The sequence below is a fragment of the Hipposideros armiger genome, unplaced genomic scaffold, assembly GCF_001890085.2.
Source record: "Hipposideros armiger isolate ML-2016 unplaced genomic scaffold, ASM189008v1 scaffold_87, whole genome shotgun sequence".
Classification (NCBI taxonomy): domain Eukaryota; kingdom Metazoa; phylum Chordata; class Mammalia; order Chiroptera; family Hipposideridae; genus Hipposideros; species Hipposideros armiger.
The window spans coordinates 4184842-4208754 of NW_017731437.1; the positions used below are offsets into that span (position 1 = coordinate 4184842).

Sequence of the window (23913 nt, forward strand, 5' to 3'; positions counted from 1 at the left end):
CGGGGAGAGACGGGGAGCGTCCCGGGCAGGGGCGGGGGGGGGGGGTGTAGCTGGGCGCGCGTGCGCGGACGTGAGTCCGTCTGGGACCGGGTGCGCGTGCGCGGAGGTGAGCGGGCCTCGGGCAGCGGGCCGCCGGGGGTGGCGGGCCGTCCCGGGGAGGGGCCGGGGTTGGCCCGCTGCTGCCCCTCCGACGAGAGCCTGGCGGGTCGGGGCGGTCGTGAGGCCCAGAAGGGGGAGGGGCCCGTCGACTGGTCGTCAGTGATTTCCTGTTGGAGAAGTTGGGCACGTCGTGCCAGGGTCCGCGCGCGGCGGGCTCGGCAGTGACTGCGGGGACCCCGAAACTGCACAGACTCGCTCGCTCACCCAGCGCCGGGCGAGGAAGGTTGCGCGCGCCTGGTCCACATGGAGGAAACGGAGGCGCAGGAGTCGAGAACCCTCGCTCCCCCTCCCGCGGTGGGAGGTGGGCCGTGAGCCCGGCTCGTCTGCACCGCCGCCCTGGCCTGGGGAGCAGCGGTTCTGCGCCACTCGCCTGAAGGCGGTGACAGGCTTTCCTGGTCGGCAGGGCCGCTTGACCACCTGACCTTCAGCTCTTCCCCATTTCCTGTAAATCGTAGAGCCCTCCTGCCGGTCTCAAAAGTGGAAGCGCCGAGGGGATGTGGTGCCAGCCCGCCTGTGCCCCCCGCACCCCGCAGCCTCTGACCCTGGGTGGGGAGGGCTGGGCAGTGCCCGACAGCTCCTGAGTGAGGACCCCGCTCGACGCTCTGGGGGCCCTGGCTTCTGAGTCATCACGATCACAGGGTGTCAGATGTGACTAGAAGGGTCAGCTGCAGCTGGGACACTTGGGGTGTAAAAACATTAGTATTTAGTCTTCGTCCCCAGTTCTGGCTCACAGCGCCAAAACCTTTGGAGTCTTGGGAGTGATAAGTGTCTTTTCTGTGCTAATGAGTGACCGGGGTCTCTAGATCGCTTCCGGATGGCAACTGGTCTCCAGAAAGACAGAAGCAGGACTCAAGGGCGAGAACTGTCACCCCCAACTTCTGGCGAGCCCAGAGGGGCTGGTGATTGAACGCCAGTGGCCAGTGATCTAATGAGTCGTGCCTGCTTCATGAAATCCTAAACTCCTTGGGGTCTGGAGAGCTTCCAAGCTGAGGAACACATTTTGATGCTGGGAGAGGGCTTGGGAGCCCCTCAGCCTTCCTCCAGACCTCGCCCTCTGGCGGTTCCTGAGTTGTAGCCTTTATGATAAACCCACAGCTCTAAGCAAAGCGTTCTCAGGAGTTCTGTGAATTGCTCCAGCCCAACGGTTCTCAACCTTCCTGATGCCGCGACCCCTTAATACCGTTCCTCATGCTGTGGTGACCCCCAACCATAACATTATTTTCGTTGCTCCTCTATAACTGTAATTTTGCTACTGTTATGAATCGTAATTTAAGTATCTTTTTGTTTTCCGATGGTCTTAGGCGACTCCTGTGAAAGGGTCGTTCGACCCCCAAAGGGGTCGCGACCCACAGGTTGAGAACCGCTGCTCTAGCCAATTATTGAAGCTGAGGAGGTGTGTGTGTGTGTGGGGGGGGGTGAACCCTCACATTTATAGCCAGTGGGTCAAAAGTGTGGTGATAACCTGGAATTTACGACTGGTGCCTGGGTAAGGGCAGACTTGTGGGACTGAGCCCTTAACCCGTGGGGTCTGTGCTAACTACAGGAGTTCATGTCAGAACTGAATTGAATTGTTAGACACCCAGCTCAGCTGCTGCGTTCTGAAATGCACAGCTGTCCTCAGACCAGGCTGCCTCTGGCCCATAACACTAGGGCAGGCCACTTCTGGGAGCCCCAGGCCCCTCTCATGGCCAGCTTTGGCTCGAGAGCCGCTTCCAACCCCGCAGCTTAGCCAAACCCTCCTTAGCCTGCATGGTAGCCTGGGACACTTGAACCCAGCTACCCTCCCTGGGGATCGGACTTACGTGGGGTGTGGTGGCTCTCCCAGCCTTCCCCAGCAGCCTCCCCGTTTTCTCTCAAATGGAAAGGAGTCCCCTAACAGCACCCTGCCACGCTTAGTCCCATGTTGGAGTCTGCTGCTCCTCAGAGGACCTGGGACAACAACGTTCCTTATACAATACTTAGAACATACAGAGAAGCAACACGCAGGTAGTAACAGTCTTATCACCACAGTAACCAAAGTGAGGCTCCAGTGCAGCCGCTGTGACAGAGACAGACCCAGGGCCACCAAGACTCCCCCAGACAAGCGGGTTCCCCCGCACCCAACTGCAGGGCCCGGAGGGGCTCTGGTCTGCCAGCTCCTGGGGGCCAGGCCTTTCTTCTGTGGCTTTGCCATCCCTTGGTTGCCCTCGGCTGCAGTGACCAAACTTCTCCCCAGCCTGTATCCCTGCCCCAGTCAGCAGGAGAGGGACAGGGGGAAGGTGGCACATTCCCCTAAGGCCACTTCCACCCCATCCGTCACAACGTCACCTCGGCCTCAGTCTTTGTACAGAATCGGGCTCAATCGTCTACTGTTATAACTTGCTTGTTCCACTTGTCAGTCTGTCACGTGGGTCTTTTTGTGTCATTAATCATTTTTACAGACATTTTAAGTGCATCTCATTTGTAACATTGTACAAGACTTCACGGTAAATCCTGCAACCCTCTCTTGAGGACTTTCCCTTTTCCTCCTTCCCCCATGTTTGTCTGAAAGGTGCTGGGAGCTCGTCCACCCTCGCCTGCCCGCCTCCTCATCAGCCCACACCTTCGCCCTGGGCACCGAAAGTTCCCGCCTGGAAGCTGCTTTGAGAGCTTCTGAGGCCCCGGCCACTCTGCCTTCCCTGCTGAGCCCGATTCTTCTCTCAGCAGGCCTCCAGGACCATCCCACGACCCACAGGCGCTGAGACCATGGACCTGAAGTGGCCACCCTGCCCCCGCCCCCTGCTGGGGGTCTGTGCCCTCCTCTCCTTGGCCACCGCTGCCCTCTTGGCACATGTCCTGCTCCACGACTTCACGGTGGTCCCCCGAGAGCTGCGTGACTTCTCCCAAGTACCCAAGGAGATGTACCAAGCTCGTCGGCAGGGAGCCAGCGGCCCAGAGCCCCAGCCCGGCCTGGGAGCAGCGCCCACACAGTGTGACATGCCCCCCAACAGCCGCTTTGACTGCGCCCCAGACAAAGCCATCACCCGGGAGCAGTGCGAGGCCCGCGGCTGCTGCTACGTGCCTGCGGGATGGCGACCTCGGGGCGCTCAGATGGGACAGCCTTGGTGCTTCTTCCCGCCCAGCTACCCGAGTTATAAGCTGGGGAACCTGACCACCACGGAGACGGGCTACACAGCCACCCTGACCCGAGACACCCCGACCTTCTTCCCCAAGGACATCCTGACCTTACGGCTGGACGTGCTGGTGGAGACTGAGAGCCGACTCCACTTCACGGTGGGCAGGCCGGGCAGGGCCGGGCACTTGCAGAGACGGGGCAGAGTAGGCAGCGGACGAGACGGGCCTGACTGGGTGTTTATTGCACGAATGTGTACTGTGCCCTCACTGGGAGTTCAGGCGTGAGCAGATGGTGCCTACACTCAGGGAGCAGTGGCCACTAGGACAGTGACGCGAAGACTCTAGAACTTGCTCTGGAGGGCAGGTGTTACGGCCTGGTGGAGGGAGGTTAGGCCTCCCCTCAGAAGTGAAGTCTCAGCCAGGACCTGAGGTCCTGCAGGGGCCAGCAAGCGGAAGGGTGGACGGGGAGAGAGGGGGAGCGTCCCGGGCAGGGGCGGTGGCATCCCAGCCACTGACTCTTCTGTCTGATTGTTCCCTGCGATTTCCCCGCCCCTGGGACAGTGTCTGGCCAGAGCAGGTACCCAGTAAAACCTTGTGGACTGAACAGATGTGCAGACACAAAGGTGAGAGGGCCTGACCCACCATTCCAATGGCCCTGTTATTAACAGTAATGTATAACGTCATCATTTACTGAGTGGTGACCAGATAAGAGCTGCTGCTCTAATTGTTTTCTCATTCCTGTGACAGGTGTGCCGGGTTGAATAGCGTTGCCAGATTCAGCAAATAAAAGTACAGGATGTCTTTCGTTTTTAACCAGATAACCAAGGAATGAGTTTGTGTTTTTAGTGCCAGCATATCCTATGCAATATCTGAGACATACTTAGCTAAAAAATTGTCCATCTGAAATTCAGAATTACTGGCCGTTCTGTATTTTACCTGGCAACCCACAGCACGTGATCTTCTGACTACAGATGAGGAAACCGAGGCTCAGGGAGGTTGGCTGAACTGCCGAGGCTTACACAGTGGGACTTGAACTGACCTCTGACTCCCCTGGAGGGTGAAAGAGGCAGTAGGAAGCGTGCAGGGGTGGCTGCCGTCCCAGGAACAGCCTCATGACAGTACTGTTCTCCTCTTCTAGATCAGAGATCCTGCCAGCAGGCGCTACGAGGTGCCCTTGGAGACCCCGCGTGTCCGCAGCCAGGCGCCATCCACGCTTTACAGCGTGGAGTTCTCCGAGGAGCCCTTTGGGATAGTCGTGCGGCGGAAGCTGGACGGACGGGTGGTGTGAGTGCCCTGAGCCCGTCTTGGTCCATTCTCCCCCTCAGGCCTCCTCACTGTGCTGGCCCCCTGTCCCCCCCAAACACCCCCAGGGCCCTGGCACTGGGTGTTCCCTCTACCTGAAGTTCTCAGAGGCCCTCCCAGACCAGACGTCCAGCCTGGGAGTCCCAGCTGGGGGTCATTGTCTGCCAAGGGACATTTGGTTGTCATCACGGTGGGGGTGCTGCTGGCATCTAGTGGGTGGAGCCCAGGGATGCTTTCAACCCCCTGCAATGCACAGGGCAGCCGCGCAGCACAGTGACCCAGCCCGAATGTCAACGCTGCCCAGGTGAGAACCCCTGGTCCGGTCTCAAACAGCACACCCGCTCCAGGCAACACCCCCTTCTGGCTTTATTTTAATTTTATTTGTGGTATCAAATACCACATAGCGGTTATTACATATCAGGCACTGTAGTTATTAACTAGTCAAATCCTTGTAACAGCGCAGAAGTAGGTGCTGTTTTATCCCCAATTTACAGATGAGGAAACTGAGGCACAGAGAGGAGAGGTGCTTGCTGGCAGGTGACAGGGCTAGGGCCCTAGCATCCCTGCTGTTGGCCACTCTGATTCGAGTCCCTCAGGGTCAGGACCCCCACGGGGTTCTTGTTGGATCGTTGCTGCCGCTGCAGGCTTTCCCTTCCCTCCTGAGCCTCCAGCTCCTGGAGCACTTCTGACCCACAGCAGGCACTCAGCAAACATTTGTAGTGAGAAAGGGCACCGGTGGGTCACACCATTGCCTCCAAGGGAGGCGTGCCCCCCTCCAGCCCCCACCCCCTGTTGGATGCACCGAAGCATCCTGGAATCTTGAGTTTCGACTCGAATGCCACGGCTGTGACTGAGTGTCCATCACAGTCCGCTCCTCAGGAGGACAGACCCACGGGCCCAGAAGTGCACCTGCCAGCCGTCAGGGCCACTGTCTGCCTCAACGCTGGATTGTGCAAGCCCGTTTTCACTTTACCCACATGGCCTCACATACTATGTGCACCGAACCGACAGGGCCCCTGCTTTGTCACTGAGCTCAGTTACCGTGTGGGAATGAGGTAACATGGACTTGCCTTAATCGTAAGGGACCTGCCTTCGGAAATGCATTTCTTTCTTTTCCAGGCGTTCATTTCTGGGCCAAGCATTATGTCAGCCGGCTCCCAGGGCTGACACTGTAGGACAGGCAGTGAGCGCGCCCATACAGCAGTGTCCAGAGCAGTAATGCCAAGAAGGGCCCAGAACGACTGTCCCGGCGTAGAGGGCAGGGCTGGCTCTGTCGGGGGGCGTCAGGGAAGGCCCCTCAGAAGCTGACCTTTGAGCAGAGATCTGAGAAGTCCGTTAAAGCACTTTATTGGATTCTGGTCTTGAACGCACACACATGCACACCAAGAGTGTGGCCCAGGGGTGGGCGGGGTGCTTCTTCCATGGAGTTAACCGTGATACCTGTTCCACTTGCAGAGGGCCCTGCCTGTGGCTTCTGGCCTTGCCCTTGACCCCATGTTACCCCAGAGGACACTTGGCGGCCTTGGCTGGGCAGCGGCACTGGCTCTGGAACTGAGCTGGGGCAACACCCAGCCGGGGTCGGGAGGAGCGTGGTCCTCGTGGCAGGAACTCGGGCCCCCACCCCCAGGACCGGAAGGGTTTGGACAACCCTCACCCAGCACCTGCTTGCGGCCAGGGCTTGTGGGGCAGTCTGTTCCTACAGCCTGCCTGGGGTGACATGGGCACAGCCAAGCAGCACCCCTTCTCTGATGTGCTCTGAGCGCCCTCCATGCCATGTCGGGTACCCAAGGGTGGTTGGGCCTCACGTGGCTGCTTCTCTGCTGAGGTCAACATGTTCAGAGCTGGCTAGGCCACTCCAGCCTCCTCGGGGGGCACCTGGGCCCGGGGGTCTCTCCAGGAGGGTCCATCTTGGGTTTGTCTGGCCATCGAGGGTGCGAGGCCACCTGGTCTCTCTCCGGCAGGCTGAACACCACGGTGGCCCCGTTGTTCTTCACCGACCAGTTTCTGCAGCTATCCACCTCCCTGCCGTCCCCGTATATCACCGGCCTCGCCGAGCACCTCGGCCCTCTGATGCTCAACACCAACTGGACCAAGGTTACCCTCTGGAACCGGGATATCCCGCCCACGGTAAGGGAGTGCCCGGGGCGGGACATGGATGGGAGGAGCCGCATGGGTGAGGGAGTGAGGCCATGTCTGCCATGTCCCAGCCCGACGTGAACCTGTACGGGTCCCACCCTTTCTACCTGGTGCTGGAGGACGGCGGGTTGGCTCATGGGGTCTTCCTCCTGAACAGCAACGCCATGGGTAAGCGAACGGGGGCCGCCCCAGAGCCCAGGCCGGGCTTCCCACATGCGGCTGCGTCCCCGTCTGTCACAGATGGAGCATGGGGCCGCCTGTACCTGCCCTGACAGGCTGGGGGTACAGGAGAGGGGCCACGGGCAGGGATCGGGCCTCATTTGCTCTTCGAAGAAATGAGTACCGTGTGCTGTGACGTCTCCAGCTCTGCCCTTTGGTGACCCTAAGGTGTGCTCTGGGGGTGAGCAGAGGTCAGAAAGGGGAGCCCTGGGTTCCAGCTGCTCAGCATCTTCCCATCCTGCACCAGGTTCCTCAGCAAGTCCTCAGGGTCCCCCTACCCCACAGGCAGGATGCTCCCAGCTCCCCATAGGAGGACTCCCTCTCCAGACTTGGTTTGGCCCGTCCATCCGTGAGGTGCCAAGGGCCCTGGGGGGGCAGGTGGATATTTGTCCCTGAGCCCCAGGGCTGCTCCCTCCAGATGTGGTCCTGCAGCCGAGCCCAGCCCTCAGCTGGAGGTCAACAGGCGGGATCCTGGACATGTACGTCTTGCTGGGCCCGGAGCCCAAGAGCGTGGTGCGGCAGTACCTGGACATCGTGGGTAGGCCTGCTTCCGCGCCCCGTCCACGCCCCCGCCCCTCCCTCCCTCCCGCCACCTCACAGAGCCCCGTTGCCTCACAGGCTACCCGTTCATGCCGCCTTACTGGGGCCTGGGCTTCCACCTCTGTCGCTGGGGCTACTCGTCCACTGCCATCACCCGCCAGGTGGTGGAGAACATGACCAGGGCCAACTTCCCCCTGGTGAGTGCTGGGGAGGGTCCTAGAGCCCAGTGGGGGGCTGGCCCAGGACGGTTCCCCAGGTCCCTGCAGCCCATCCTGTGCTGTGGCTGTAGGACGTCCAGTGGAACGACCTGGACTACATGGACGCCAGGAGGGACTTCACTTTCAACACGGATGGCTTTGGGGATTTCCCAGCCATGGTGCAGGAGCTCCACCAGGGCGGCCGGCGGTACGTGATGATCGTGGTGAGTGTCCCTGGTCCCCCATGAAGCGTGGAGCTGGCTCTTTGGACAGAAGAGGGGCTCAGGGCCCGGTGGCTCCGACTCTAGGTGGCATCTTCCTCGTGCCTGCCTTGGTCACTAAGGACGTTTCCTGAGCATCGTTGACAGGGACTCCTATCAGATTGATGGACTTGGCCCCTATTGTCCTGTGATGTCCAGCTTAAGGGTCCCTGGGAACATCTGCTTGCTGCTCAGGGTCCTTTTGGTTGTAGGTTACTTGACCTGCTTAAAGCAAGGTGGGGGGTAGGCAGGCGGAGGGCGCTCAGCCGTCACCCAGTACCCAAAGGGCCGGGGTGAGCTGTGTGCAGGGCCCCCATGTGTCTCCTGGCTCTGCCTCTCCCAGGTCAGCTCTGCCTCATGGGAAGGTGGGCAGGACTCTGAGTGGCCCGGCATGAAGACACACCCCCGGGGCCAGCCCCTGCAGCCAGAGGGATGGGGTTCAGAGGCTGGTCTAGCCGGGCCCAGTGGCCAGCCCTACGGCTGGAGGGGGGGTGGGCATGGTCGCTACCATGGACCCCCCTCAGTAGAGGAAATCCATTTGCTGGGAGGCTCGGAATTGCTCTGCTGCTGGCCATTTCCATCACCGCGGGCCCTCTGAGGGCAGCTAGCATCAGTGGCCACTCAGCAGGCAGTTTCTTTCTTTATTCTAAAAGAAATGCTCACTGCAGAACGTTTGTGAAACTAGAACTCTTAAAGCAAAGGTGAGACTGTATCCAGGCATGGTCCCTTCGTCCAGCTGGTGCCGCGGCTCCGTCTCTGTGGTAGACGTGTGCGTGTACACGCATGGGTGTGCGGTACACGTGTACGGCCTCACCTTGCCTCTGTCTCCCGTTAACATTCTATCGAGAGCGTTTTCCCAGCGACTGGTGCCAAGGCTCTGGGCAGTTTCCTCTCTGACTGGTTTTTCTCACCCCCAGGATCCCGCTATCAGCAGCTCCGGCCCCCCTGGGAGCTACCGACCCTACGATGAGGGTCTGAGGAGGGGCGTTTTCATCACCAATGAGACCGGGCAGCCACTGATTGGGAAGGTAGATTGGGGGTTGGGTGGGGGAAGGGGGAGGAAGTGGGGTCCTGGCCATTGGGGACAGGAAGCTGTTGAGGAAGAGGGTATTGTCCAGTGGGACAGAGTGGGGTGGTGTCACAGCTGGGGGTGATAGTCCTCAAGTCCTTCCGTCAGGGACCCTTGGCTTCATGGGGGACCTGGTCTAGCCCAGGCACGAGCTCTGAAGACCCTCGGTGAGGCCTTGGGGTTCTCCTTGTCCTTCAAGCCCCCGGGGCTTCCTGACAGTTCCCAGGCCTTCCCAGGGGGCACCCAGCAGAGTCCCGACCTCTCTGTTCCAGGATGTGCCCAGAACCAAGAGGAAGGGGGCCCGGCTGAGGGGAGGCTGGGGAGGCTCCCAGGAGTGCAGATTCGGGGCCTCGGGGCCTGTATGAAAGGGGGTCTCAGATGGGTTTTCACCACGTCCCTCTCACCAGTGGTCCTCACCTGCACAGTCCCCACCCCCCATCCCCAGGTAGATGGGTGAGGAGCAGGGCCTCCTTGAAGGCTCCGGGGGCCTGGTCTCCCCTCTGGCCTTCTTCCAGGTGTGGCCGGGACCCACCGCCTTCCCTGACTTCACCAACCCCGAGGCCCTCGACTGGTGGCAGGACATGGTGGCCGAGTTCCACGCCCAGGTGCCCTTCGACGGCATGTGGATTGTGAGTGTGGCCCCGGCCCCTGGGTGTCCCTTGGCCTTGGGGACCGGCCCCACCCCCTGCTTTGGGCGGGGCGCCCACCTCCAGGCCTCTCTTGTAGGACATGAACGAGCCGTCCAACTTCGTGAAGGGCTCCGTGGACGGCTGCCCCGACAGTGACCTGGAGAACCCGCCCTACGTGCCAGGTGAGCTCTCCTGCCTGCCGCCCCACCGGCACCAGCAATGGCTCAGGTTGTGTTCTGTGCTTGGGAGACTTGAAGCTGTCATTTCTGAGGAGCCTGTGGGCACAGCCAGCCCGGAGAAGGGGAGGGGGACTCAGGAGTAAGGTTGAGGTCGGGGAGACGTGCGGCCGAGGCCAGACCCTCAGAAGGAGGGTGTTTCGGGCTTCAGCAAATGGACAGGGAGACTGGAAATGGGTCAAGGGCATGTGAGTCTGGGGTCTGCAAAGGGCAGCCTTCAGCGCCCGCCTGTTCCTGTCTTTGGGAAAGTGGAGACTGTACAGGGATGCACCCCAGGTCCGAGGGTGCTCCTGAGATGTGGGGGGGGCACCAGTCTGCTGGGAAGAGGCTCCACAGAATCAACCCCTTCTCCTCCAGGGGTGGTTGGTGGGACCCTCCGGGCAGCCACCATCTGTGCCTCCAGCCACCAGTTCCTCTCCACGCACTACAACCTGCACAACCTGTATGGCCTGACGGAAGCCTTGGCCTCCCACAGGTGAGGGCCCTGTGCAGGGGGCTGCGAGGGGCGGGGATGGGCCCATGGCAGGAAAGGGCCCATCCCTCCAGCAGGGGAGGCTCTCCCCCCAGGCCGTGAGAAGAAGGGGTGTCTGGGAAGACAGGCTTGTGGCTCCTGGGAGCCTGGAGGGACACTTGTCCCCCTGTGACACGGTGCACCTGAGGGCCGTCAGAGGGCTCGGGCAAAGCTGCCTGCCCAGCAGGCGTTGGCAGAGGCCTGGCCTCCCTCCCTCCTCCCAGCTCTGCCCCCTGCTGCACTGCCTGGCACTCTGGTGGCTGTGACCCCACTCCACACAGCTCTCTGTCCTTCTGCTCCGCCCAGGGCCCTGGTGAAGGCTCGGGGGACGCGTCCCTTCGTGATCTCCCGCTCAACCTTCGCCGGCCATGGCCGGTATGCCGGCCACTGGACAGGGGACGTGTGGAGCAGCTGGGAGCAGCTGTCCTCCTCCGTACCAGGTGAGAGCCCTGTGGGGAGGGGAGGTTTGCCCGAGCTGGGTTCCGGGCTCTGCAGGGCTCGGGCAGATGCTGCTGCGATGGGGTGGGGGGCTGGGGGCGCTGACTCAGGTGGGACGTGGGGCCCACTGGCCCCTGCGCACCTGTGCAGGTTGGCTCACCTTTGGCACCCCACTTCCCAATGTCCCCATCCCTGCTTGGCCAGGGCCAGCTGTCAGATCCCTCCTCTTATGATGTCCTTTCGGCTACCACATCCTGAGCTGCAGGAAACTGCGTTGAGCTTGGTTTGCAGGGGGCCACCTGCCCCGCTGTCTCAGCGCTCGCTCCATCCTGCAAAGAGAAACTTGACTTGTTCTGAGAGCTCCGATGCCACTGACCCATGTTGGGCCCCTGGATGGCTCAGGAGCCATGGGGAAGGGGTTAGGGATGAGGGAGTGCTGGGTCACCAGGGGTCACCAGGTGGCAGCTGAGCAGAGCCCCCGCCACCCCCGGGCCTGGGAGCGCCTTGACAGTCGCAAGCAGCTTGCTTCTGCGTGGGGGTGTCTGCAGACCCGTGGGTTACCGGGAAGTCCTGCCGAGAAGCCCCTCCCTCCTTCCAGAAGCCTGTGGCTGTCTCTGCCCGCAGGTGCCCTGGGCTCTGATTTGCTCCCTGGGGCAGGTGTGGCAGGCCAGCCTCTGAAGCCTTCTGGAGAGCCGGGTCCCAGGCCGGGGGCTTTAGTTCTGCTGTGAGCTGGCTGTTATCAGGCAGAGGCCGTGCAGCTCCCAGGACCAGACAAGAGTCCCCGCGGCCCCAGGCTGCACAGTGTCCCCTCACCTCTGCTGAGCAGTGGCGGGGCCCAGGCTGAGATGGTCTGGGACCTGACCCTTCAGCAGCTCGAGGAGCTCTGACCCCTCTGCTCTGATGCAGCCCCACACACTGAGGCTCAAAACAGCTGAAACTTCTCTCACAGCCCTGGAGGCCAGTCGGGCACTGGGGCGCGTGCTCTCTGAGACCCTGGGTAGAATCCTTTCTGCCTCTTCCAGCTTCTGGTGGCTTCGGCAGTGCTAGGTCCTCCTTGGCTTGGGGCTGCGTCACTCTGACCTCTGTCATCTCATGGCCTTTGTGTCTTTGTCTTCTTAGAAGGTCACCAGTCACACTGGATTAGGTCCACCCTAATGTTCTCATGTTAACTTGATCACAGCTGCAAATAAGGTTCAGTGGACGGGGATTAGGACTCCACCATTATCTTTTGGGGGACACAGCTCAGCCCTAATGGGGTAGTCTGCTGTGCGTACCCCGCACTGCAGGTATGGACTGCCCTGCTGACCACAAATGGAAGCTGCACAGGCCGGCGCAGTGCTGACCAGGGGCATAGGAGGGATGCCGCCTCCGGCCGGCTCAGCAGACACGTCCGCCGCTCCTGGGCCCTGAGCCGGCCGAGCCCTGGTAGCCTGTGGCCCTGTCTGACCTGACCCTGCCCTGCAGAAGTCCTGCTCTTCAACCTGCTGGGGGTGCCCCTGGTGGGGGCCGATGTCTGCGGCTTCCTGGGCAACACCTCGGAGGAGCTGTGCGTGCGCTGGACCCAGCTGGGGGCCTTCTACCCCTTCACGCGGAACCACAACGACCTGCGCAGCCTGGTAGGCAGGGCGGCCGGGAGGGTCTGCCCCGGGACCCCCCCACTGACGGCGCCAGCATGCCAGGCGCTGGCCGGCCGAGGCAGCAGGGGCTCCCTGGGCCCAGGCGCTTCCTCCGACCCCTGCCTCCCACCACAGCCTCAGGAGCCGTACAGGTTCAGCGACTCTGCGCAGCAGGCCATGAGGACGGCCCTCGCCCTGCGCTATGCGCTGCTGCCCCACCTCTACACGCTGTTCCACCGGGCCCACGCCGGGGGCGAGACCGTGGCCCGGCCCCTCTTCCTGGAGTGAGTGCCCTGGCTGGGAGTGGGAGGGACAGTGGCCTACGGGCACCGGGGTAGGGGGTGTGACCACGGGCCCAGTGACCCCAGGCAGCCCCGTCCTGCTGCACGGGGTGTTCCCTGGAACTGCACGAGGAAGCAGATTGCAGCTGAGTGAGACAAGGCCAAATCCTGGGCCCTCCCTACTGGGGTGTCCTCTGTACCCCCAGTTCCCACCCCTTAGATCCCAGCTCAGGGCTGGGGGCATCGGAAGTCCTAGAAAAACCCGGGACGAAGAACACTGAGCACAGCCCCACAAGGTGGCAAAGCAGGTCACAGAACCATCCCGAGTGAGTCCGTCTGGGGCCGATTAAGGGGGGGCCTGTAAGGCGACCCGGCAGCTGCCCCGGAACAGGGCTCGGGCTCACACCAGGGGGCGCCGTGCGACAGAGCGGCGTCTCACCTCAGTGGCCCAAAGGAGCCTCGCGTAGCCAGGTAATCAGGCAGCTATTTGAAAAGCCAGTTTATTTCCCCCTCACAACATACAAACCAAATTCTATGTGGATTAAATATAATAGTTAAATGTCAAAAATGAAACTGTAAAAAATGCCACAGGAAACCGGAAATAAAGGCTCCCCGATGCTCTGGCAGGAGGGGGCTTTCTGAGCATCAGAGCCAAGAGCAGAGGGCAGGAGAGGTTTAATTTAGGAAAAAAGTAATACTTCTCCGAACATAGAAGACTATTAAAACCACTCTGGGGCTGGCCGAGTGGCACAGTTGGTTAAGAGCTCGCTCAAGAGTTTGAGCTCTGAGCAACAGCGGTTCAAGTCCCAGCCCGAGCTGAGCAGCCGCTGAGCTGCCAACAGGTGGCAGGATGGCTCAGCTAAAAAAAAAAAAAAAAGGCCTTTCGGACTGTGCTGTATAACAGTGCTCTCTGTCACCCTTTAGCCACCTACCTGGCTATGTTTTTCTTCACAGCTCTTCTCACTACTTTATAGAGTAAACACTTACTTGATTGTTTCTTGTTCTGTCTCCCGGCACTTTATGGAGTCTGTCTGTTTTGTTCACTAGAACACTGCTTCTGTCTAGTAGGTGCTCAGTACAGATCTGTTAAAAGAAGAACCAGGGACCCCTTCAGCAGCACAGCACTGTCACACTGAGCTCTTTGCTGAAACTCAGCTCCCGGTTGCTGAATCCCCAGGAGCAGCTGCCAGGCCTGTTCCTGGCCCTTCCTCCCGCAGGCTGTCTTCTTGTCCCATCTTGGTCTCCTCTGCCTTACCTTCTCTAGGAAACCCTGACTCACCTGGCCCCATCTCCAATCATCAGCAGAATCTCTAATCTACCACTTGTTCCTAAAGCCTAGCTATAATTTTGTGAGTGTGTGTTTTGTTGATTACATGTGTGTCTGTCCTGTGGCCCCAGTGGAACTGTGGGTGCCCTGGGGACAAGGATGCAGTCAANAAAAAAAAAAAAAAAACCACTGTGAACACAGACTGTAAAGGTAAGTCAGAGGAGACATTACTGATAAAAAGACAAGTAACCGCTCCCCCTGGTGGAGAAGAAACTCAGTGTCGGTAAGACCAGCACTGAGAACCAAGTAGATAAGCTGGCAAGCGCGCGGGTGGCAGGCACCCTGGCTGCCAAGTCTTCCTGCTGGCCTCGTGAGCGCACTGACCTCAGGTGCCCCGTCCCTCCTGTGTGAAGGTTCCCCGAGGACCCCCGCACCTGGAACGTGGACCGCCAGCTCCTGTGGGGGGAGGCCCTTCTCATCACGCCGGTGCTCGAGGCCGGGCAGGTTGAAGTGACTGGCTACTTCCCCGCCGGCACGTGGTACAGCCTGCAGACGGTGAGTCTCGGGACCTAAGATGCAGCCGGACTGGGAGACCAAAGGGGTCCCTCCCCCCATCCTGTGGGCGTGGACCAACGGTGTGGAAGGAGCACGTGTCCATCGACTCCCAGCGGCCCGCGGGCCTCTCCTGGGCGCTCCACGGGCATTGTCCAGTGCAGTCCTTGCAGTAACCCATTTTCCAGATGAGGAAATAGGCCCAAGGGGGTAACTTGCCAGGGCCCCTCGGGCCTTACTACACAGGCTGAGCTGGGCCTCTGCTCCTCCCACTCCCAAAGTCCTGCCCTCCCAGTGTCCTCTGACCTGCCCCCAACCTGGACCTGGGGTTGGCGCCTCCCACACCCTGTTCCTGCTAAGCGGCCAGGGCTCTGCCCGAGTCACACCCAGCCTGTCTCTGCCGAGCCTCCGGGGCCGCTCATGGAGCCCCCTCCTCCCAATGATAGCATGGGGCTGGGTGCTGCCCAGCACTCTTCGTGACGTGCCACCCCCCTCCAGGTGCCAGTCGGGGCCTTCGGCAGCCTCCCGCCTCCACCTCCAGCACCTCTCAAGTCTGCCATCCACAGCGAGGGACAGTGGGTGACGCTGCCAGCCCCCCTGGACACCATCAATCTCCACCTCCGGGCTGGGCACATCATCCCCCTGCAGGTGCCTGGGTGACACCTGAGCACATCCGCCCGTCCCTGGGAAGCCTCGGTCCAGTTGGGGGTCTGCCCCCAGGGCCCCAGCAGAGATGACAGTGTCTGAGGGTGGAGGATGAGCGGGTCCAGGGAAGACACTCAGGGTGCAGCCGTGACTCATGGCCGGGCCACGCACAGCGGCGGCCTGCCTCGTCGGCCCGTTTCGGGAGAGGCAGACAGTCTGCACGTGTCCTCCAGGGTGTCACCACGGGCGTCCTGCACATCCTGGTTTCTTGCGGCATGGGGCTGTCCCCGCCCAGTGTCCTTCCCACCCTGGGTCTGGTGGCCTCTGCCAGAATTGCAGCGGTGACATGTGCCACCCTCTTTCCAGGGCCCCGGCCTGACCACCACGGAGTCCCGCCAGCAGCCCATGGCCCTGGCCGTGGCCCTGACGGGGAGCGGGGAGGCCCAAGGGGAGCTCTTCTGGGACGACGGGGAGAGCCTGGGGGTGCTGGAGCGCGGGGCCTACACACAGGTCGTCTTCCTGGCCAGGAACGTGAGTCGGGCCACCTGCCCAGGCTGGAGGTGGGACTGCCCTGATCTGGTGAGGGGAGCTGGGCCTGGGGTCCTGGGGTGGCCGCCTGTCCCCATGGAGGGTCAACCCAGGTAAAGGCAGTCTCTGCCCCACCAGGGAAAAGGGCCTGAGGCCCAGCACCCTGGCCAGAGTCCCCTGCACTCTGCCAGCGTCCCAGGGATTTGCGCTGGGGCGTGGTGCTGAGCTGCCCTCTGCCGCCTGCTGTCTGGAGGGGCTGTCCGGGGGGGCTTCCTGCCTGGGCCATCAGCTGACCGCCCCGGTTCTCTCTCCTGGGGCCAGAACACGGTCGTGAACAAGCTGCTGCACGTGACCCGTGAGGGGGCCGGCCTGCAGCTGAGGAGGGTGACCGTCCTGGGCGTGGCCACGGCCCCCCAGCAGGTCGTAGCCAATGGTGTTCCTGTCTCCAACTTCACCTACAGCCCCAACACCCAGGCAAGAGGGGGCCAGAGGGCTTGTCCCCCAGGATGGCCGAGGGGGCGGGAGGTGCCAAGGATTCTGGTGACCCCAGCCAGGCCTGCCGAGCTGGCATCATGAGACATGCCATCTGGAAGCCAGAGGACACTTGGGCCACACGAGGGGAGACAGGAACTTATCCTTGTGGGGGGAGGGGGACGGATCGGCCCCCTCAAGCCCGTACCTTTCCTCTGCCCGCGTCTGCTTTTCGGCAGCTCGTTTCCAACGCTGATAAAGGCGTCCAATGCCGAGGGTGCTCGTGGCTCGAATCGGCTGATGGGAACAGAGCGAGTGCCGCCCTGGGCCGGGAAGGCCCCGAGTCCGCCGCCCACCCGTGTCCAGACTCCTGTCTGCCGAGTGCTCGGGTCTCACTGCTGCTGGCGATTGCTTAGAGGCCAATTTTTCTTTTTTCTTGTTTCCAGACCCTGGGCATCCCTGTGTCGCTGGCGATGGGAGAGCAGTTTCTCATCAGTTGGTCTTAACCAGGTCTCTTCCCCGAGGGGCTTGTGTCCCCAGCAGCCCAGTGCACCATCAGCCGTGTGGGGTCAGAGCGCTTACCCGGTGCGTGGCCCTGCCTTGCCTCCAACACCCAGATATGCTCGCGTCTACCTCCTGTGCTGGGGCTCTGGGCCAGCCGCACCCTTCGACAGCTTTTCTGCCCTGATCCCATGGGCTCAACCTCCCGAGAGTAGCCTGTTTGGAATGTTATCCTGGAAGCCTCGCTCTCTGTGGCCCGTCACTGGGGGGAACGTCAGCCACCGCCAGCTGCCTGTGTGACAGCAGAGAAGGTGGTGTGTGGGATGCAACGTGGGACCTGCCCCGGGCACCTCTCTGGCTGCTCTGACCGGCGACAGGAGGGAGGTGGGCGGCCGTCGCAGGCTGCTTTCTGGGCAGCTGCCCCCATCAGCAGGTGGGGTGTCCGCCATTCCGATGAGAGTGGGCCCAGGGACCTCGGGAGAATTCTCAGGACTGGGGAAACCTTGAACCCTAAGTGCAGTTCTTTTTAATAAAAGGGGCATTTGCAGACAAGCTTCTGCTGGTCCTTCTGGGATTTGGGGCACGGAGGGTGTGCCCAAGGGCTGTGACACGGAGGCAGCCACTCCATCCTCGATGGGCCCCTGGACGCTTCTGGGCGGGGTGTGTGCGGACTCGCAAAGCAGCGTCCTCACGTCCCGACAGTGCCTCCCATCCCAGCATCCCCATCTCTAAGGTCACTGGAGAATGTCCAGTGGGCCTGGTGCCAGAGACATGCTGGGAGCTGTCCTCCCATCCACCCCCTACCCTGTCACCCCAGGCTGTGTGGACAGGGCTGTTTGTCCCACACTCGTGACCCCAGGCAACCACTGGTCTTTCGGTCAGTATAGGTTATTTACATTTTCCAGAACTTTATCTAAACGGAAGCGTACAGCATGTATTTATTTTGTCTCACTGATATTCCTCAGTACCTATGTTGGAAACGCTTTCACTGTCAACCTGTGGTCTATTTCTGGGCTTTCCACTGTCTTCCGTGGATCTGCACACGGGTGTCTGTCCTCATGCCGGGACCACAGCCTTTGGTGCTCCAGCTGTGTAGCTTCAGTGCCGGGTAGTGGAAGTCCTCCAACTTGGTTCTTTTTCAACATTGTTTTGGGTGCTAGATTCTTTGTGTGTCTACGTAATTTTTAGAAATAGCTTGTCAGTTTTTTTTAAAAAAAAAAAGTCTCTTGGTATTTTGACGAGGACTGTGCTGAAGCTATACAACAACTTGGGGAGAGCCACCAACTTACCAAACTGACTCTTCCAGTCATTAAGACAGTATCTCGCGTTCATTTACACCTCTACTTCCTCACAGAAGCATTCGCGATGCAGAGCTTGCAATTTCACCACTTGTAGCCCCAAGCATTTCAGATTTGATGCCATTGTACGTGGTGGTGGCTTTAAGTTTCACTTTTCAAAGCTCATTGCTCGCACAGGTGGCTCCAAGTGACTTTGGAATGTTGCCCTTGCATACAGACTGCCTCTCCTAAGCTGCTTGGTTCCGGTAGCTTTGCTGTAGACTGAGGGTTCTCCAAGGAGCCCATCACCTGGGAGTAAGACTTCTCCCTTCCCTGCAGACCTTCTATCCTTTTTCCTTGCCTTACCGCACTGGTCAGTGCCCAGTGGTGTCAAGTGGCAGTGATGATATTGAGCCTTGACCTTGAGAGGGTTGGTAATAACTGCAGATTTGCCTGGTTCTCCTGGCAGCTGTTTTGCTTCCTGGATTTCCTGTTTTGAAGCCTTTGTCGGTGCATGGATGTTTAGCCTTGTCACATCATTTGAGGAATTCATCCTCTGCCCCTGGTAACTCTCTCTGCTGTGAAATCTACTTCGTCTCGGTCCACACAGCCGCTACAGGTCTGCTGCTGCAGTACATTTTTTTTTTTTTTAAGAATTTTATTTTTATTTTTATTTTTAAAGATTTTTATTGGGGAATTGGGGGGATGGGAACAGTGCTGGGGAATTGGGGGAAGGGGAACAGACAAGTTGCTGTCGTTTTTTGTTCTTCAATCTAGTTGTGGAGGACGTTGCTTCACTGGCCCAAGTTGGTACCATCATTGCGCTCTTCTCTGGCGAGGCAGATCAGTTGCCGGCTTCTGGACGGCCGCTCACTGCGGCTGCTGGCCGCTCACGCTGGCTGCTGGCTACACACGGTAGCCCATGGCAATCCACTGCCACAGGGAGTGCAGCCCACGCCGTCGCCGGCGACTCATGGCAGCCCAGCTCCAGGTTGAGCTGTTGTTCAGCATCTTAGCTGTAGAGGGCAGTGTCACTGGCCCTCATATGTGGTATCCGAACCGGGGCTCTCTGGCATCCCAAGCGAGTTCTTAACCATCGCGCCACTCGGCCGGCCCTGCAGTACGTTTTTTTTTTTTTTCCCACTTTTAACTTATTTGTGCCTTTACAGCAGAGCACAGTTGCGTCCTGTTTTATAAACTACCTTAACTGCGTTGATTCTTAGACAATTTCCTTTTCCCTCTTGCTCTTGCATTTTTAATTTTAGAGGTTAGATCCCCACCTGATTTTTGAGCTGGTCCACATACCACACAATTCAGATCTCATTCCAGAGCCTTTTCACCCCGAGACCCCGTCCCCATCAGCAGTCACACTACATCTCCTCACCCCCCCACACCCCATCCCCCCAGGCCCTGGAAACCACTAATTTGCTTTGTCCCTACAGATTTACCCATTGGGGACATTTCATAGAAATAGAACCATACTTTGGGGTTTACTGACTTTGTCTATTATTTTTCTAGTTTATTTTGACTCTGTTCTTCCTTTTCTGCTCATTCTGGGTTTAGCTTGCTCTTTTTCTAGTTTCTGAAGGTGAAAAATAATTTACATTTCATGTGATTATTGGAGTAGTTATTTTGAATCTACCACTTTGCTATTTCTTATTTGTCCTTTTCATCATTTCTTCCCCTTTACAACCCTCTTTTTGACAAAGTATTGTTTAAGAGTTCCATTTTGTCTCCCGTGTTGGCTCTCTATTTCTGTTTCACTTTTTCTTTTTTTTTAGGGTTTATACCTAAAATTTAAGTTTTATGTTATACATCTTGAATTATCATACTCTACCTTCAGGTGATAAATAGTACGCCAGTTCACAGGCAGTCTAAGAACCTCGACTGCATACGCCCACTGCCCTTTTCAGACTTTGGGCTGCTTTTGTCATATGTACGTTCTTTGTATGCTGTTATTTTTGTTTTCAGCAGTCTTCCCAGGCTGAGCTCTCATGCTTGCAAGGACCACAGGGTCCATGGCATGGGCCAGCTGCAGCTCGAGCCTTTGCTTGGTGACCCATGAGAAGACGGGCTGGGTCACCAAGGCGCCATGGCAGAGCTGTTACCCTACAACACGGGTGCTTTTTACTCTTATTTTTCTGTTTTACAAAATTTCCTAGTAATGAACATGGAGTTTTACAGTCAAGGAAAAATGTTTTTTACAAGTAAAACTAGTTGAAAGTGTCTAATCCCAATTCTGTGAAGGGTCTGAGGCAGACTACTAGATACCGCCCAAGAACCAGGGTGCTTTCCAGCAAGTCTGCACCCACAGTGCCAACCACACACAACTGTCTCTCACACCCTTGATAATCACACGGCATTTCTGAACCGCCACCAAGGCTGAACATTTGCACGACTATTGTTTCCAACCGGGACCCTTCCTAGAAGCATCTGAGTTAGGTTAAGCTTCTTAGGACCCTGGTTTACTGCCATCTCCTCCCGAGTCACTGACAGTGCCCCGTGTGCAACCCCTTTCCCGAGTCGTGGCGCTGCTGACACAGGATAAACCTCGCTGGCCTGAACCCTTCTTTCCAGCGCTTCCCCAAGTGCTCCGTACCCCGCCCCTGGCACCCGGGCACACAAGACGCAAGGCCAGCCCACAGCGAAGTGTCAATGGCCCCCAACCCTCCGCCGCCTCCCTCCCCACCCCATGAGGAGGGGGGTCCAGGACCAGGCGCGGCTCTCCTCTCTTGCCTGCGACCTTCCTGGTTGGAGGTGAGGCTGTGAGCTGCTGTGGCCAGGGTGGAACCGCCACTCCATTTGCCACAGCCGAGGGGCCGCCCCAAACACACTGTATTGGCCCCTGTGACCACCCTCTGCTGGGAGCTCGGAGGAAATCCCTCCCATAAACTCTACAATTTCAGGTACTTTGAGTCAGAACCACCTGCTGAACTTTAAAGTTATTTCCAAGCACATCCCCAACCCCCGACCGTGGAAGTTGAGACCATTACCCCAACCAATTTGGGGAAGGGGAGGCCAAGCAGTTTTCCTGCTTCCATTTCACCATTTCAGAGATCAGAAAATGGAGTGAAATGACCCACCCACGATTATACAGGTTACTAGACAAGCTGGTGGCACCTTAAGAAACAGAAGTTAGGGAGTTCATGGGAAAAGTTTTAAAGGTTTAATGAAAAAGACTGAGAGCAACGCATTATTTACATGTAGATAAGAAAAGGCAGCAAGACTCCATGCTTATTTTCCTGTTTTACAAAATTTCTTAATATCGACCATGTATAAGCAACAACAAATGGTTTCATCCCCAGAAGTACAAGAAAAGTGTTCACATAATCCCATCAGAGAAACCGCTCCCCCAGCAACCTTCCATCAGAGTAGAGCCTGCGGGCGGCTCCCATGCACATCTAAGAAGCGAGCCCAGATGTGCACCATTCCACAGCTGTCTCACGTTTGACAACAACACGTTTCCGAGCCCAGCAAGGCCGAACATTTGCGTGACTATCTGCAGACTCCTCAGATCAGATCAGCAACTGAAAGTGAAGGAAAACCCATAGTAAGGAACAAGACAAACAAAACGAAAACATCAATTTAATTAAAGGCTCACAACAAACTTCTCAAGAACAAACAAACCAAAGGAAAAGCCCTCAAGGGCCCCAAACCGGGGACCAGGGAGCCCGTCCCACACGCCCGGCCCTCACCGTTCATGGGCATCTCGTCGATTTGGGTGGAGTAGTACTGCTCTATGTCCCGAAGGATGCGAATGTCATCGTTCTTCACAAAGTTGATCGCCACACCCTTCCGGCCGTACCGACCCGAACGCCCAATCCTTCAAGAAAGCGGAATGGCTTCAGTGAGCGCAGCAGAGGCAAGGTGGCAGGAGCCCAGCCCAGGTGCAGCCCGTGCAGCCTGCAGCGCGTACCTGTGTATGTACAGCTCTCTGTTGTTGGGCAGGTCGTAGTTAATGATGAGAGACACCTGGGGCACGTCCAGGCCCCTGGCCCACACGTCCGTGGAAATGAGCACTCGGCTGCAGAGAGAAAAGGCATTGGGGGCACTGCCCTCAGTCATTCAGGACTGGCCACGAGTCCAAAACACACCGGGTCACCCTCACGCTGGTCCTGACCCGCTGCCAGTGTGGGTGTGCAGGATGGCACCACAAAGAGCCATTCCGAAGGGGCACTGAGGAAATTTAGTCACCAAGGTCACGTGCACTCTCTGAATAAAAATTTTTACTAGGCTGCATGGAGTCTGTTTAAAGCCAGGCGCACACCACTAACGGGAACGACACTGTCCTTGGGCCCAAACTCAAGAAAAGCATCTGATTTTGGTGCAGTGCTCAGTGTCTTCAAGCAAATTTGAAACGCAGCTCTTAGCACTCGTCCTGCACACAGGGCAGAGTGCGACGCACCGCAGACCTGCACGTTTAACACCGAGGACACCAGCCCACCTGCCCACACAGAGCTCCTACAATGTGGTGGACTGAAATGAGATGTTTTTTAGGTGGAAAACACAGAGTACTAAAAAACAAAGCCTGAAGTCTCATTAATATACTTAGTGCTGACTACACGTTGAAATGATATGCTATATTGGGTTAAAAAAAGTGTATTATTAAAAATCAACTCCACCTGTTTGTTTTAATATGGCTCCCAGAAAATGTTTATTACATATGTGGTGTGAATTACATTTCTATTGGACATTGCTGGTCTAGAAGCGCTCAGATGTTGAGACGGCAGAACAGGAGCAAGAGTTCAAAAAACACAGATGTCACTGCCATGTAAGCACAATGACTGGAGCCCTAGGGAGAGGTGACATTGGGGACAAGCACACCTTAAGGGACAAGGCCGTGTCAAGAAGTCACACAAGTCTCGACCAGGAGAATTAAGATGAAACCCACACCGAGACAGTAAAAACTGCTGAAAACAACACAAAGAAACATAAACCTAAAGAGTAGCCTGCAAAAACCCACTGTATTTACAGGAGCGGCAATAGGGTGGCAGCTGAGCTCCCAACAGAAACAATCACATCATTAAAGTGTAGCAAAGAAACAATGACCGGCCTAGATTCTATCTCAGCAAGTCATCGGAGGAACTTTTCAAGATGAAGTAAACATTTTCAGACAGGCTGAAACAGACAGGCTGTCCCCAGCAGACCCAAACTAAATAAAATAAGGCACTCTTCAGGCAGGAGGAAATTCACGCCAGAGGGAAATTCAGATGTAAAGGAGAAGAGTAACAGTTGTGGTAAATATGTGTCTGAGTATAAATGAATTGTTGCCTAAGTGAAAATGCCTTGTGGGATTTGAAAATGAACACACATGACAGGAACACACCAGAAGTTTGGGGGTCACTGAGTTCTCCGGACCGTCAGGGAAAGCGGTGAGAGCACCCTTACTGGGAGATGCTGACTACACGCACTGTACTCTCTAAAACATCAAATAATGTAGAGAAATCAACATTTTCCAAAGTGAGAAATGGGGAAAAGGAAAAACTTTTTAAACCCAAAATAAAGAAAGAAAAAGTAATCACAGAAGAGATTAAGTAAGATACACTTATAAGATGATCAATTTAAAATGAAATATATCAGTATTTATATTGAACGAGACTGGACAAAATTCTCCAATTAAAACACAGTGATTATCGGGCCGGCCGAGTGGCGCGATGGTTAAGAGCTGGCTTGGGACGCCAGAGGACCCCGGTTCGGATCCCACATATGAGGGCCAGTGACACTGCCCTCAACAGCTAAGATGCTGAACAACAGCTCAACCTGGGGCTGGGCTGCTGTGAGTCGACAGCATAGGCTGCAACCCCTGTGGCAGTGGGTTGCCATGGGCTACAGTGTGTAGCCAGCAGCCAGCGTGAGCAGCCAGCAGCCGCAGTGAGCGGCCATCCAGAAGCTGGCGACTGATCTGCCTCACCCGGGAAGAGCGCAATGATGGTGCCAACTTGGGCCAGTGAAGCAACGTCCTCCACAACTAGACTGAAGAACAAAA

General features: G+C 57.8%; 2 protein-coding genes across 4 annotated transcripts in view; one reads left to right on the forward strand and one right to left on the reverse strand.

The window, feature by feature from the left end:
* Positions 1 to 43: 43 nt before the first annotated feature.
* GAA (alpha glucosidase) lies at positions 44 to 17197 on the forward strand. Of its 3 annotated transcripts, none has more exons than XM_019644400.1 (20): positions 44 to 106; positions 2842 to 3411; positions 4391 to 4536; positions 6516 to 6681; positions 6762 to 6858; positions 7328 to 7447; positions 7528 to 7646; positions 7739 to 7870; positions 8824 to 8934; positions 9491 to 9604; positions 9702 to 9786; positions 10198 to 10315; positions 10658 to 10791; positions 12254 to 12405; positions 12541 to 12689; positions 14367 to 14508; positions 15004 to 15153; positions 15517 to 15681; positions 16000 to 16152; positions 16596 to 17197. In XM_019644400.1, exons 2-20 carry the CDS (start codon positions 2884 to 2886, stop codon positions 16653 to 16655), a joined length of 2841 nt encoding a protein of 946 aa, XP_019499945.1. In that variant the 5' UTR covers positions 44 to 106; positions 2842 to 2883; the 3' UTR covers positions 16656 to 17197. The 3 variants fall into 3 exon arrangements, with proteins under 3 accessions (XP_019499945.1, XP_019499946.1, XP_019499947.1); XM_019644401.1 differs by having other exon boundaries at positions 46 to 106; positions 2845 to 3411; XM_019644402.1 differs by lacking the exon at positions 44 to 106 and adding an exon at positions 125 to 603 and having other exon boundaries at positions 2845 to 3411.
* Positions 17198 to 21070: 3873 nt separating this feature from the next.
* EIF4A3 (eukaryotic translation initiation factor 4A3) overlaps positions 21071 to 23913 on the reverse strand; it is an 11042-nt gene continuing 8199 nt past the window's right edge. Inside the window, exons 10-12 of the mRNA XM_019644403.1 lie at positions 21844 to 21951; positions 21623 to 21750; positions 21071 to 21454 (exon numbers count right to left, since the gene is read on the reverse strand). Coding sequence (XP_019499948.1) covers positions 21438 to 21454; positions 21623 to 21750; positions 21844 to 21951 — 253 coding nt within the window. The 3' untranslated portion in view covers positions 21071 to 21437. The remainder of the gene's footprint in view (positions 21455 to 21622; positions 21751 to 21843; positions 21952 to 23913) is intronic.